Source organism: Brachyhypopomus gauderio, chromosome 6 (assembly GCF_052324685.1).
Source record: "Brachyhypopomus gauderio isolate BG-103 chromosome 6, BGAUD_0.2, whole genome shotgun sequence".
Classification (NCBI taxonomy): Eukaryota; Metazoa; Chordata; class Actinopteri; order Gymnotiformes; family Hypopomidae; genus Brachyhypopomus; species Brachyhypopomus gauderio.
In genome coordinates, this window is record NC_135216.1 from 23647202 (window position 1) to 23662568 (window position 15367).

The 15367-nt window shown below is 42.8% G+C and overlaps 1 protein-coding gene across 3 annotated transcripts in view; it reads right to left on the reverse strand.

Moving 5' to 3' along the window:
• LOC143517369 (fibrocystin-L-like) overlaps positions 1–15367 on the reverse strand; it is a 98333-nt gene that overhangs the window by 60936 nt on the left and 22030 nt on the right. For 2 of the 3 annotated variants that reach the window (XM_077009788.1, XM_077009787.1), the window contains exons 2-32: positions 12109–12263; positions 11914–11991; positions 11631–11769; positions 11081–11189; positions 10907–10964; positions 10699–10792; positions 10442–10495; positions 10289–10362; positions 10141–10183; positions 9956–10026; positions 9722–9832; positions 9293–9382; positions 8613–8878; positions 8395–8486; positions 8121–8280; positions 7872–8007; positions 7563–7706; positions 7262–7416; positions 7001–7111; positions 5601–5759; positions 5340–5464; positions 5076–5233; positions 4637–4803; positions 4322–4457; positions 3992–4146; positions 3625–3747; positions 3345–3450; positions 3157–3261; positions 2881–3045; positions 2354–2475; positions 1898–2030 (exon numbers count right to left, since the gene is read on the reverse strand). In XM_077009788.1, the coding sequence (XP_076865903.1) occupies positions 1898–2030; positions 2354–2475; positions 2881–3045; positions 3157–3261; positions 3345–3450; positions 3625–3747; positions 3992–4146; positions 4322–4457; positions 4637–4803; positions 5076–5233; positions 5340–5464; positions 5601–5759; positions 7001–7111; positions 7262–7416; positions 7563–7706; positions 7872–8007; positions 8121–8280; positions 8395–8486; positions 8613–8878; positions 9293–9382; positions 9722–9832; positions 9956–10026; positions 10141–10183; positions 10289–10362; positions 10442–10495; positions 10699–10792; positions 10907–10964; positions 11081–11189; positions 11631–11769; positions 11914–11991; positions 12109–12175 (3706 nt within the window). In that variant the 5' untranslated portion in view covers positions 12176–12263. Of the gene's footprint in view, positions 1–1897; positions 2031–2353; positions 2476–2880; positions 3046–3156; positions 3262–3344; positions 3451–3624; positions 3748–3991; positions 4147–4321; positions 4458–4636; positions 4804–5075; positions 5234–5339; positions 5465–5600; positions 5760–7000; positions 7112–7261; positions 7417–7562; positions 7707–7871; positions 8008–8120; positions 8281–8394; positions 8487–8612; positions 8879–9292; positions 9383–9721; positions 9833–9955; positions 10027–10140; positions 10184–10288; positions 10363–10441; positions 10496–10698; positions 10793–10906; positions 10965–11080; positions 11190–11630; positions 11770–11913; positions 11992–12108; positions 12264–15367 lie in introns of those variants that run through there. The other variant, XM_077009789.1, reaches the window with a different exon arrangement.

The following is a 15367-nucleotide window of genomic DNA, read 5'->3' on the forward strand; positions in this document are numbered from 1 at the left end:
ATTTTCTTTTTCATTTTCCACTTTTCATTTTCTTTTTCCACTTTTCATTTTCGTTTTCAACTTCACCAGCATGCAAATACATGTAAATGAACAGTAGGCGGAGCTACAACTACAGTACCTCCCGTGAAATCCAGAGAGGGCAGCACACAGCGACATGGCTGACGTTTTACTAGAAACGGCAAATGAGATTGTGAGGTTGGCGAATTGCCAGATTATATATTGCTTAGATGTGAAGTAATCTTGCAGGTTAATAGTGTTGTATGTCGGAATATATGTGAAGTGGTAGAACGCTTAGGGTCTGGAACCATTTCACCTGTGTGCTTAACTACTCAATATGCCATGTTTCCAGTTAGATTTGAGGTATAAAATTATGTAGGGTCAGGCTAAAATCAGGTTTCTCTTAGGGAGCGACCTGTTCTTTATGATTCATTTGTTATTTATCTGGTCCACTATAAATAAGGCCTTCAATAAGCCTCTGAACCTTCCCCTGTAAATTCCTTCACTGCTCAATATACCATGTTGTGTGCTTGTATATCTTCTTCCGATTGATTTGTGTTCTAGAACAGCATTTCTGTGTTTTTAGTTTTCAAATCTAAGAATATGTTTCCTTACGTTAGAAATGCTGACGAATTCCATAATCATGTACAAATTACATACAATTGTAACGACTTGAAATATAAACCATTTTACAAAAAGGAATGCTTTCCTTATATTTTAATATTTTTTTCTACATTCACAAAATCAGTATGGGAAACAATAACCTCTTAATGTATGCTCCTAGCCTCCTATGCTCGTTTGTTTAATCTATCTCTTTTAAACAAAGTGTGCAGTAAACACGCATCGTGAACCGAATAAGGAGCTGCGAATAAGTAGCCAAACGAATCTGAAACTGCGAATAAGTAACCAACTTCAGCGTTGTATCTGCGGCAACGTCCAACCCAGGCCGACCTCGCACTGGGCGGTTTTCCATGGTCCCCGATCCAGACCCTAAGCGTTCTACCACTTCACATATATTCCGACATACAACACTATTAACCTGCAAGATTACTTCACATCTAAGCAATATATAATCTGGCAATTCGCCAACCTCACAATCTCATTTGCCGTTTCTAGTAAAACGTCAGCCATGTCGCTGTGTGCTGCCCTCTCTGGATTTCACGGGAGGTACTGTAGTTGTAGCTCCGCCTACTGTTCATTTACATGTATTTGCATGCTGGTGAAGTTGAAAACGAAAATGAAAAGTGGAAAAAGAAAATGAAAAGTGGAAAATGAAAAAGAAAATCACCAGCAGGTAGCGCCAATCCTCCTTTTTAATTTTCATTTTATATTTGTCACATATGACCCGTGCTCGAGTGAAAAATTAAATTGCAAATTAAGTGATTTCATTTTATTTTTAATTTTGTCATAATATTTTCACACATGTATGGAAAAAGAAATGGCAAAACGGTATTTTCATTTTCATTTTAGTGTTTTCATTTTAGTTTTATTATTGGCAGGAAATACCTCCCATACTGAGACAAGCTCATACAATTATCTTTAAGTTAAATAGTTACCATAGTAAATCAAACAAACAAAAAACCCACGTGAGATTTGTTTCCAAACTGCACAGTAATACAGTAATGCCACAAGGGGTAAAATGTGGGGTAAAAATAAATGTCATCTATAATGGATCATTTAAAAAGCATTTTCTGCATAGTCTGTAGTGTTTCATTTATGGAACAATTCTAAAGAGATCTTCCAAAGTCCAATTTTTTTTAATTCACTATAAGATCCTCTACTGAAATATCAGTCGTCCTAAAGACATGCTGGATCGGTTAATTTAGTGGAAAGAATGAGAAAACATAGCTGATCCTTTAATCATGTCTTTTACCAAACTACTGCTACTGTAGGGCCTTACCTAACACTGTTGTCGTCTGTGGGCTCACATCAGTAATAATGGCTGTCAGGCCATTATCATATATGAAAAAATCATTGGCCTCAACCTGCATGTCTCCTGTTACCAAGGTTACTACTTGTGCTCCTTCAGGTCCCTAAGACATAATCAAGACCATGTAAAGATCAGTGTTTCAACAACAATAACAACAACAACAACAACAACAATTCCCTTCACACATACATTAAGAGGCAAAAGTATATATAAGTATACATTTCTGTTATAAATAATTTCCTCAGTAACACTGACAAATTCACTGATACACAAAATTTTATTGTTTAAAAAATGACCAATAATTAATCCTTATGCATCATGCTCCATTTGTTTGCCTTTTTAGTAAAACTCTGTAGTCTCTAAGTGAAACCATTCAAATATATGACTAACCACGGTGTATAACAAATAGAGGACATGTTCACTCACAGGCGGCACTCTGCATGTGAGCTGCTGCAGGCTCCTGTTGATGATGTCACATGAAGCGTTCCCAACGGTCACCAGGGTGTCCTGGCTGAAGCCGTAACCCGAGATGGTTAAGATCGTTCCTCCTGTAGAGAGCCATGGCACAGGCATTAGCTTTGTGATTGCAGAATTTCATAAGTAGCAATGTACTTCGATTATGCAATTAGCAATTACATAAAGCAATAACCAATTACATAATGCAATTACCAATTACATCATTGTATGTAATTCAATTATTCAATTACCAGTACATAATTAACAATGTCATTCAATTACATAATTACAAATTACACAACCAATAATTATGTTACCAAATATACAAAATATTCTGTAATATGCAGAACAAAGTTGCAAATCCATTGTTTTCATCCACTTATTTGCTACTGATCACATCAGTTCAAACACTTTCATTTGACATTATTCTAGTATCCCTCTCAATTATTAATGGGATAATGGTGAGACGTTTCATGCAGCGCTTGTCTCTAGTTTACCGGTAATGCTGCCTGCCGTGGGAACTATGGAGGTCACTCCCATCTGGTAAGTGAAGTTGAAAACATTGCCACCTTGGTACTGAGCGTAGCCCAACCCCGGGAAACTCAGAGAAACTGGCCTCTGCCCAGCACTGGCATGACCAACGCGACAGTTTAGCCATGTGTCTGAAACACATTAACACAATAAATCACTTTGAAGGACATTGCTTGTTACATTCTTATTACCAACACGTCTATTGTAGCTTGTCTTAGTAGCTGCTATAGATGTTGTCTTACTGATAACATAGAGAACTGTGCACTGCACGTCCCCAATCAGCACTGTAGCATTTGCATCAAATCCTGATCCTGAGATGCAGAGAACCGTTCCAAGAGTGCTGGCTCCTACAAACCAGGAAAGGGAGAATCCCAGCATCAACGCTGGTCAACAGTCCCGGACTGCATCATGAAACCCGACTGTGTTCTACCTTGCAATGGGGAGATTCCTGTGACAACAGGTGTCTTAGCTGCAGTCCAGGCGAAGCTACAGTCATTTGAACATATAGACGGGATACCATTGATGAAGACTTGTACCTGAAAAGAGACCACATTGCCATGATCTTATAGGTTCTGTTGCTGTCTTGTTCATTCATAGAGGGCACAGCACACACTCAGACCAGAACGTGATCTTACCTGATTTACTGTACTATATAGCCTATATATTACACAAACAGAACTTACAGGGGTAGTGAACTATACTATATGCACCTGTGTCTTATCTGTAGGAACACGCAGGAAATCCCCCATAATGCGTTGCTTGAAAAGGCCTCCTTGCTGTTGCTCCATTGCTATCACAGAGGGGTTTACACCCATGACAGCAGAGTCATTGATCTGGCAATGAAATCACAAATAAAAGTCTTCAAGATGCAAGTTAAGTCTGACATTAAATTGTGATAGAATATCGGTTCAGATCAAATGTCAGTTCATTTGATCATATCGTAATTATATTACAGTTTCTCATAAATAACTGTAATGTAGACTACATTTTCCAATACATGAAAAATAAGCATTAGTGACATGCAGTCCAAATGGTTGTTTTCCAATTTATTTCCCCCATTACATGGTAGAGATTCACCTGGAGTAGGGGCTGATTGCCTGGCATGGTTAGCCACCCAATGGTCCACCAGTAGCCTCTGCAGTCGCCCGCCCTGTCCACTTTCAGCTGCCCCAGGTCGGGAATGGCTTGCAGGGCATACTGCAGATCCTGTGCACTAATGTCTGTGGCCAGGCCTATGCCGCCAAAAGATTTGGTGCGTCAGAACAGTCCGAATGCAATTACAAGTGTTACGGTATTTACTGTCGGATCGTGGTTAAGGATCCTTAGCAATGCTAGACCTGAAACATGCTAGCAGCTACGACAACGGAAGGATCGGATGGCGAGAAGAGGCCGGCAGCACGAGCTGACCTTCCACGCGCTGGCCGAAGATCTCCACACTGAAGCTGCCGCTGAGAGGTGGGCTGGCTTTCTGCGTGCGTTGCACACTGACTGTGGCATTGCCCAGGGCAAACACCGACGTGTCCTCCGTCCAGTTGTCAGTTCTCTTCCGGATAAAAAAGAAAGATCCGAATAGGTTGACTTTATAACTTTATACAGGATGCCTGGAAGATTTCTCTGTAAACAGTCATTTTTTACATGCAAATGTTGATCTATGTGTAATTGTTTGCAGATACTCCAGCCAAGGTAATACTCCAGGTAATGTCTTCCCTGTGTCACACCTACCTGCAGGAAGCCCACCTCTATGAGAGGGAAACTAAAGGCACAGTGGAACCCTGAGGCGGTGATCTCGTATCCAACATGTGGCACGTCTCCCAGCTTCTGCACGGAGAGCCGTTCAAAGAAATGCCCAGAATCAGCTAGAGCAGGAGGCCGTCTCCACATGATGGCCTCTACCATCAGATATGCAGGCAAAGAGATTAAGGACACAAGTGAATTTATTTATAATTACTTATTTCATTTCACAGCAGGATCACCATTGTTAAAACAATACAGTGTCACTGCTCTCAAACGCTCACTGCAGGCACTGATGTAATTCTTGGTGATTTTGCTTCTTCAAGGAAAACATTATTGCCTCATTCTTGTTTAACATAACTATATAGACTATTTTTGCTTGCATTATTTGATACAATAGCTTGTATGAAATGAAATGATTGCTGAGCACCATTGGGGTTATTAACGGTGACGGTTCTCCCGAGCTGTAGTGTGTCTATGTAGTAGTCTCCAGTGTCTCTGTACATGTGTATCTCAAGCAGATTGTGGTTGGTGCCAGGAAAGGATGTCTGCAGAACTTCGAAAATGTTCACGCATGTGTATTTCCACCTGCAAATTCACCAAACTGTATTACTACAAATTGCAGATTCAAACAGACAAGCAAAATAAAACAGCAACAATACAAAAACAAAGTCTTCGTAAGATTCAAACTTACTCCTTCCCTGCTTCAAACAATTCCTGGACTAAAGTGGTCATGTAAAAGGGCTTTCCTGATCCATCCTGGTAGGTAAACACCACTTCCAGGCCATTCCTTGGGTATCCTCTGTATGCAAAGCAGAGCTGAGAGGAAACGAGAACATGTCAAATTCACTGGTGTAATTAGTCACTAGTATATCCTTCTTATAAAGCCTGCTCATGTCAAACAAATAGGACAGGGTGTCTGGATTATCCCAGAAGACCCGAGATGGGCCCTTACTGTGCCGTACTGCTGAAGTGGCACAGGACCATAAGCTCCTCCAGACACAGTCACGTCATCAAACCTGAACAGGACGGTTGGGTTCATGAGGGACCAGCGGCCGCAGAAGGGCTCGGCATCAGTAACCCTGGTGCCTCTGGTGCTCCAGTCACCTGAGAACTAAGCACACTTGAGGTATGAGTCCCTTCATCATGTCAAAGGTCACATTTAATAAACTTCCTTCTCCCGATGTCACATGGCCTATGGATACTTCACTTCCAAAGAAGCACTTCAAGTTTGAAACCATTCATCCCTTCAAATCTAGCTGTGGGGTTTTCATGTTTGTCAGAGCTGACTCGGCTGCCACTCCCTCTACCACCAGGAGGGGCACCCGAGCCAGTCCTAGACTTGCTGCACGTAATCAGCAATGATTCGTTTCAGCTGTTCTAAGGCTTCTTAAGAAAGCTTTGGGAAACGGATCATTGCTGATTCGTTGTGGTTTCCATGCGCTTTCAGCCGGTATCCTCGGTCTCTGTTGTTTACTCTCACGAGTTACAAGGTGTCTCATCACCTCTCTCTCTATCTTTGTTTGTCTCCTTCGAGATTTCTCTCCTGCGTCGCTCCCTGACCTTCCTCAAGTTTTCACAAGCCTATTTCTCTTCCTGTCATTTGTTTGTCTTTGTTTTTGTGAAGGGTTTTGTTTTGTTTGCGGCGTTTTCTGCCTGCTGGCCAGCTTCCTTCACTGGCATTTTCAATTTCGTTTTCGCGTCGCTTTCATCCGCGCTATTTCTGTTACGTTTGTTTTATTTATTTTTTTTCTCCCGTCTCCTTACGGGTGAGCTCTTGTTTTGTCACGCGTTGAGTTTTTTCCGCGTTCGTTTTGTTTCATTGTTTTTACCGTGCTATCACGGTTTATATTGTTTCCCCTTTCACGCGTCGAGTTTTCCGCGTTTGTTTTGTTTGTTTGGTTCAGCGTGATTACTTTCTTGTGTTTTGTTTTTACATACGCTGGTGTGGTGTTAGACGGCACTTGGGTCCTCCTATTCTCACTCACTATACGCGGTGGGTACTTTCCTGTACTCCCGCGTTACAATGTTTAAAAAATGGAGACATTAAAATTCATGATCGTTGGATAAAAGAACACTATTTTCGTCTTTTGTGGTTAAAGCAATATTGATACACAGTGTAGCTAATGCTACAGGCAATATTCTTTTGGTGTGTGGCAGTATATACAGTATTTACTTACAGCCTCCGTAATATTTATATGGCAAATATTTTAAATCATTCAAATCTGACAGTCCTAGAATATATTGCTCTTCTTGGTCCTTTTCCTTCAAGAGTCAAATGCTTGCAAGTATAAGGCCTGCTCACCAGCTTATAAAAATAAGTAAATGATTAAAAATAGAAGTCATTATGCTTACCCCTGTGCTATAAGTCTCATAGTCTCTGAAATATTTTACATAAGAATTCTCCACATTCAGGAGCTCCTTGGGGCAGGCGGCAGACACCAAATCCTCCAATGCAGACAGCACCTTAAGAAAAAAAGAGTATTTCTTTATTATAGAAGGAATATGATTTTAAAAGACATTCTCTTGGCAATAGAAATTGGCAGTATTTAATGCTTGGAATATGAATCCCTCCTTGACACCAAAAAGCAGGTGTGTTTTGAGAGACTGGTGCACCTCATCTTTTGAAGCACCGTAAGGCAGAGGGCTTGAAGGAACGCCCCCCCACAGAAGAGTGAAGGTCTGCAGGTCGGCTTGTCCTTTAACTTCCTCGGTGACGGTAATGTTCATGTCGCTCCCATCTGTCCAATAGCGAAGCTCTTCAAAGTCGCCTGAAACAGACATGACGCCAGCACCTTGGAAACTGAGAGCGCCTTACATAGCCCTGTACTAAAAGTTTTTTTTTATTATGTTAAAATAGTAAATTATTAATTTTACAATTTCTCAGTGCCAAACATGTTGGCAGATGTTTCGTTACCTCTGCTAGAGTTGAATGTAATGGTGTATTGTGACTGTGTGTCCTGGTCCTGCTTCGTGACTGTGACTGTGTCAGGTTTGATGGCCCATAGAGCGTTCAGTTCGTTCTCCACCACCTGTGCAGGTGCGCTTATGGGAATCAGTCCTGAAGCAGGAAATAGGTCCATGTCAGCCCTACAACCACCATGCTAAAACATGACTCTCTCGACCATGGGGGAAACCAGATACCAAACAGTGCTCAGGATTAAAAGTTCTTCAGTTCATTCGCTGATTCTCGTAAACAGCGAGGTTTGAGCTGGAAAAACAAAACCTGTTTTTTGGACTCCATAGCCAAGGACGTAGTAGATGTAGTCACAGCTGCCCAGGGAGAAGCAGCTACTTGTGACTGTCACTGATTGCACTTCCTGGACAGAAGACGCTGGCTTCCAGCCATCAAAACGAAGCATCTAAACAACAAATGAAGATTGGGATGAAATCAAGTAATACTATTCCAAAATGCTCAAAGTACACAGACTATAAAAAATGTCAAGAGGAGACTGATACCGTGGCTTTGACAAACCTGTTTCTCATCCAGCACGTTGTAGCTGGCTTTTATAATCTGAATTTCATTAACAGCATCTACAGTCTGTTGAGCAGTAAAGGAGCTTTTCTGTTTGAAAAAGGCCACATCAACTGAGGATAAAACTGTGTACTCCTGGATCAAGACCTCGATGTAATACCTACATAAAAGTATTTGAAGAAAGCAGGTAAACAAACATGAACAACAAGGTGGAGAAATACTTCATTATATTGCACAGCGCAGAGTGCAAAATGTCAAGAAGAATTTGACCTACGGCTTCCCTTCCTCCAGGAGCATGACCTTTGACCTCTGGGTTGAACTACTGAAGAAACTGGTGGTGTAAGAATTCAGATATGCAATCTTGACCTTGGGCAAGGAAATCAAAGAAATTAGATTTAATTACATACAAAATGTGCTACTTTCAAAGCCATAAAGTCTTGCCTTTTTTTTTCAAAATATTTTTGTGGTCTTCCTGAACTCTCCATGCAGTACCTTATCATCAGGACGACCAGTTTTGCTAAAATACAGCTGAACTCTGTCATCTCCTTTAATTAAGAAATAGTAGTTGTCCGTCTCCATAGGAACGAAGAAGCCACTGAATCGAGCCACAAAGTAATCGATTTCTGTGGGCCATAGGTAGGACAGAGAATCCACCCACTGGACAGAGTAGCCCGGCACACTGGAGTTGTACTTCAGAACATCCTCTAGATTCTTCACATTGGTGTTATTCCACATCTCCATTTTGAATCCCCTGCCACCTGAAAAATGACACAAATTCTGAGCTGTTTGAAATAGAGTAAACGTCTTAATTTAATTCATTCATTGCATAAACCCTTAATTTGGAGGTAAACATATTTATGTGTGTTTGACACTTGTTAGTGGGCCATATAAGGTGTTACATGGCTTGCATTGTTATCAAGTTACTATGAAACCTCAAAGTAGCCAAACTCCAGTCTAGAACACCTGCTGAGTCATTGGTGTCAGTGCACTTTGGCCATTGTGATATTGTGTCAAAGCACTTTGGCTATTGTGATATGTCATTGTGTAGACGTGCTCTGGTTGTTATGACATTATGTCATTGTAATGAGGCACTCTGCTGCGCTTCGGTGGAAGATCTGTCGGCCAGATAATGCCGTCGCATATGCCCTGCTGGAGGTCCAGCGTCATTTCACCTGGAAATGTCGTCAGGTTGCTCCACTCGTATGCGGGCGTCCTGCAGACAATCGCTGTGTCTACCATGCTTTGCACCTCACACTCGTGACCTTGAGAAGAAGAACAGAGCTGTGTTGTGACGGTGATAGACAATGAAGCCGTCTGTCACCACAAAGCACCGTGGAACGCAGCACACTAAAGCTGTTACGATTTTGTGTTTAGAAGTTTTTGGAATTCTTTGGAACTAGAATGAGCACAACAGACACCTAAACAAAGACAGGACTGTTTGACCAATCATTTTCTGCAAACACATTTCACTAGATTTACAAGCATTTAGATTTAACAGCAGCAGACATAAAACCATTAGAATATTATTTGTGTGTAATGATCATGCTTGAATGCATCGTTATGCTACTGCTTTAAACTTGCCAATACCAATAACCAATTACCTCCTACTAAAACCTTTGCAGGATGGTCTGTCTCATCAAAGTAATGTCCTTGAATTGTTAGCAATGTACCACCAAGAACACTACCCTCAGAAGGTGACACTCCAGTGACCTCTGAAGAAACACAACAATACATAAACATTTGTAATTACAACGTGACAGCTCAGCGCCATTTGTCCAGGAGCACTGGTCTCTGTGGCGTTGTTTCAGCGTGTGCGTTTTAGACTGCTTCAGTACCTGCGTAGGTTTGGAACATTGCCAGCTTGTTCAAAGCTGACACGTGGTAGACGTTAAAGTCTGGCAAGCTCCTAAAACATAGAACATGCATGTGATTTCCCCCAGTTACTTTTCCTATGGAATCATCAGGAACCTGGTGGGTCCTAATGGGCTGATATGGGATAAGATGCAAATCCTTCACTCACCTCCCATAGCTGCTGTCAAGAATGTAGCTGAGGTTGTGATGTCCTAGCCAAGACAAAGAGAATACTCACTAAATCCACTGCATAGCAGATCTTAGAATTTTACTGGAGACACTTACACTAAGCACGGGTTTATGATAGGTTCCCTTACCCACATATGTTCCAGTCATTTTACAGCTCATGTGTCCCCAATCACTGTACACAGAGTCCAAAGCCAAGCCATACCTGAGGGGGAAAGGCTGTGGGATGAATACTGGAGCAAGGTCACGAAACCAGACTGAAAATTCACCTACCAAACACTCACAATTGATCTGAGTTAGGCTGCAAGAGATTACAGGGCATCCCTCCCATGTATGCTCTGCCAAGTAGAAGCAAAAAGAACAAATTAATACGAAATCAAGAACAATTTAATGAGACATAATGAGACTTTTAATTATATCTGACATTACTTTTTGCCAACAAATGCCAATGCCGCTGATTATTAAAGACCTAGAAGCAGACATTTGTAAAGCTGTGTGGTTACAATGTATGGTGCCAAGTGTTATATAAATGTTTTAGTACCTCAAAAATCGTATGTTCCTGCCATTGGAACTTAGAGCAGTGTTACTGCCATAGACGTCAGTGAAAATCCTTCCCTGGAGAGTAACCACAGTGCCTAGGCATTTGATGATAAGAAATACATTGTAAATGCATTCATAAAGAGCATCCAGATCTGTTCCAGTTTGCCATTATGTGATCACGTAAGATGTAGTGTGGGTTATATTTGCACCTGGCAGGCCAGTTAGAGAGTTAATAGACTGGATAGAGGGGGTGTAGTACCACCGAATCTGTGATCAACACACATATATGAATGTCAATTACAAGCATATGGGTGTAGAATATGGCTATAAATACATTTACAACTCCTAGTGTGTTTTAAAAACCACGCAAAAGTGTTACTTACATATACCATGCACCAATTCCACCACTGTATTCCATTACATATATTGCCGGAAGGAACAGGAACACCATTCACTGTGAGTTGGACTACATAATCGTCCTCGGGCATCGGTCTAAAGAAGACAGAACTCAGCTCTGTCAAGAATTCAGTACACGCGTTTGTGCACTCACGACTCTAAGAAGAACTAGTTTTCCATGGTGAATTAATATGTGGTCAACACAATCCCCATGTTCAGAAAATGTGTATTGTTTATTTTTTGTGTATTGACATGTTAACATCTAAAGACAGGCTGTGCTCGAAAAAAAAGTAATTTTCTGTAGCTTATATTTCTACAATGCAGTAAGTATAGCTATTTCCAAAACTGAGGTCACTCATGACTTAACAAAACTGCCTGGGTTACTGGGCACTGTACTATGTTCCACAGTTCAAAAAATTTATGAATTACCATGATTCAAAAAATATATTGAATTACCATGATTCGTAATAGCTCAAGCGCATTGTTGTTTTTTCCATTGTGTGATGATTACTGAAGCCATCAGTCTCACTCAGTTACCTGGTGTAGCATGTGATCTTGTTGGGAAGTGTGGAATCTCTCTCTACGTCGCAGGGAAAAGATCTTGTTCTGGACACCAGAGTTACGACGTTGCCAAAGTTGGGGTCATTGGTGTTGAGAGTGAACTGATCAGCAAAGCCTGTTTTTTTTGTTTTAAGAAAACAAAAAGTATATTTTTAGTACAGACCTACAGTTTAGTTACATACATTCATTATTGCATTCAAGAAACCCTTCATTTAAAACTTTGGCCAAATACAATATTGCTGCTTGCAGCTTCTCTCACCATCCCCCATAAGGGTGAGTCTTGTGGCTCCATTGGTGCTACCTGACGTTGGTGTTACTTGGTTGACACGTTGTGCTCCTAAGGAAAGTATGTATTGATGCATAAATGAAAGGCTACTCTGAATACGGCAAAGCGTTAGTGACATTATGCACAAAGAATAAAAGAAGAAGACTATAGAGATCGAGCCTGTCGTGCCTGCGAAGCTGATTAGTAGAGCGAAGACTTCAAGCAGCTGGCGTGTGCGCCATCCCACACTCCTCATGGTTAAGTGTCCCCTTTGTGCAGATCCAGGACTGGGTTACGCGCTCCTGGGTGCGATGCGTTCTTTTCTTTCTGAGCTAATAGTCCACCTGTTCTTGGAACATCCAACAGAGGACTGTATCAGTCTTTGCAATTAACTTGGGGAAAAGTAATCTTTTAAAGGAACTACACTTGAAAGATTTCTGCCTTTGGTGTGATCTATAGAACGATATACAGTACATCTATATAAATCAGCTCCAATTTTAAATGATCAGTGATAATAACAGACCCAAGAAACTCCATTGCTTGTTTAATGCCCTTTAAAATAATAGATTTCATTTGCTAAATAGTAGGCAGCAGTGCCACTAATAGATTACTTTCTATAGCATACAAATGTATATTCTAGCATATAGCATTACAGTTTAGCATATAAAATTTCATTTTGAACACATTTTGTAATCACACATAAGACCATACTCAATTTAATAATTAAATGTAACCAAAAATCTTATTTGATTACTCTAGTAACTAGATTACTGTCACGGTACGGCGGGCCCCCTACTGGTTGCCTCCGTCCACAGCGGCAGCTGTCTGGTTGTTGTGTTGTTGTGTTCGTCCCTCAGGTGGGCGGAGCCCACGATCCGTCTCACCTGAGGGTCGTTTGTTTGTCTATATATGTCTTGTCTTTGTACCAATTGACCACTGGTCATTGTATTTTTAATTTGGAGCATGCCACAGGTTTTTGGTTTGCGCACTTTTCTCCTTAAACCATCCATTTTCCCTGAGACTTGGCGTGATCGCTTCCATTTTGTTTCGCTCACCCTGCCCGTCACAGAATGACCAGCCACCCTTCGGAAGCCGCCAGTCTCTTTTTCTTTCTCCTTCGTTTGTGGTCATGTCTCGTGGTAAGTGTTTTTCTGCGTGTTGTATGTATGTTGTATGTTTCGTAAGAAAGTGAGCTGGTTCGGTCTTTAGTCGTCCCGCCATGTTTAAATGTTTGTTTGACACGGCGAGGACTAGAACCTGTGACTTCCGTAAGGCTCCTCTTCTTATATACATGCGTTTTTTTTGTTGTATGTGTGTGGACAATGGGACCGAAGTGTGCTGCCCGCATACATTAGTATGTTGTGCGTTTGAGACGCGAGAGCCTCTCGTCTTTGTCGCCTCGCTCTCCGTGTATTCATGTTGACGTTGATGAGCGTATCACTCGCCTTTGTCGCCTCGCTCCCCGTGTGTTTTGTGTTGGAAGTAGGGAGCGACTGCGAGCCGTAGTCGGTGCGTCACAGTTTGCAGAGCGCACGTGTGTGGGTCCTGTCCATTTGTCTTTTGTCATTTCGTGTTCGTTTTGTCCTAGCATGTTGCATAATTTGTTATGTGTAATTCACCAGAGGGACCGCCCCCTAAATACATTTTTTGGGGGGGGCTATGGGGTCCCGAACCACAGCATGTGGCTCGGAGGTCGTAGTTCCTTAAGGAGGCCCTGACCATTTGGAGGGATTCCTGAGCCGGTAGGTGCCCCTGAGCCCTATTAAGTAGACAAGGTATGCCTGGGGGTTTGTGAAAGAGGGTGTCACCTCCTGCTGAGAAGGAGTCCTCTCCCCCCTGTGTATAGGGGTTAAAATGGTCAGGGTTATGCGTGTATGTGTTCCATGTTGGCGCCTATGTGTTGTGTTGTATTGTGTATGTATAGTGTGGTAGGACGCATGGTCCTTCCACTTTGGCGCCTATGTGTAATCATGGTTGTGAAGTGCTTTGTGTGCAGGTTCCTGGTGGCGAGAGGCGGCTCTCCCGGACAGCGTGGGGTTCTCCTGAAGGAGACCCTCCCCTTCGAGCTCGGGGTGACCAGGGTGTTCCTGTGGCGGATTTCCCAGGGCCCTGGTCTCTGGTGCTCCTGGGTTGGGTGGAGGAGTCCACCTTGCGATGAGTGGCCCCAGGAGGGATTGACTCCCCAGGAGCCTGGGGTGACTCCTAGCAAAGGGCAGGGGTCAGCTCCGAGAGGTAAGGTAGCCGGGAGCGGTTAGTGGGTGGAGTAGCCGTGCCCCAGGGAGGCACCCTGCACACTCAGGCACCATGGACGAGTGGGGAGCTGTTGCTCTCCGTCCGCACACCATGGGGGGCTCAGCGGTCAGATGCCCGCTAGGGTGCTATGGCCCTGTGACCGACTGGGGCGTGGTTGTCATCTCATTGATGGTCCAGTCGGTCCAGGGCCCTGCCCAATGAGGGGGAGCTATCTGTGTGTTTGTGTTACAGCTCCTGGACCGCAGAGAGCAGGTCCCTGCCTTGTCCCTGCCCTCCCGCCCCTTTGTTTCGTGTGCTGCCACTGTGTGCCACACACCCAGTGGAGGGGAGTGTGGCTTGGTGGAGGGTCTGTCACGGTATGGCAGGCCCCCTGCTGGTTGCCTCAGTCAACAGCGGCAGCTGTCCGGTTGTTGTGTTGTGTTCATCCCTCAGGTGGGCGGAGCCTGCGATCCGTCTCACCTGAGGGTCGTTTGTTTGTCTATATATGTCTTGCCTTTGTACCAGTTGACTGCTGGTCATTGTATCTTTAATTTGGAGCATGTCACGGGTTTTTGGTTTGCGCACTGTTCTCCATTAAACCATCAATTTTCCCTGAGATTTGGCATGATCGCTTCCATTTTGTTTCGCTCACCCTGCCCGTCACAATTACTATGTGCTACAGTGCTACAGTAATAGTAATCATTATGGTCATTAAGTATATTAAGGTTGTCCCGGTGAGTCGGCCTGGACGCCACCAGAGGGCACTCACAGCAACCTGTACACGCACCAACACGCCCACTACCTCACAGCACACACCCTCACGTATCAGGACACTCCCACGATCCCAATCACCTGATTTCTAGCACCAGTTTCAGGTTAGGTTTTACCCCTTATATTCCCACAGGTCGCTCCTTCCAGCGCTGCTCATTCACCTACTAATGCGCCTCGCTACGTGGGAGAGTTCCAGCTACTGCTTAAAGAGTATTACTTCAGTGATTGGTTTTCTGTTGCTTTTCGTTTTTGCATTTGTGCCTGAGTCTTTTTGTTTTATTATACTATGGATAATAAACCCGAGCTTACACCACCTCTGCCTCCTGCTGCCTCTGTCCCAGCGTCACAAAGGTAACCTATTTATACCTTAATATACAATTATAACTAGGGGTGGGAAGCGATTAAAAATATATATATATATCGAATTAATCAGAAGCTTTGTAAT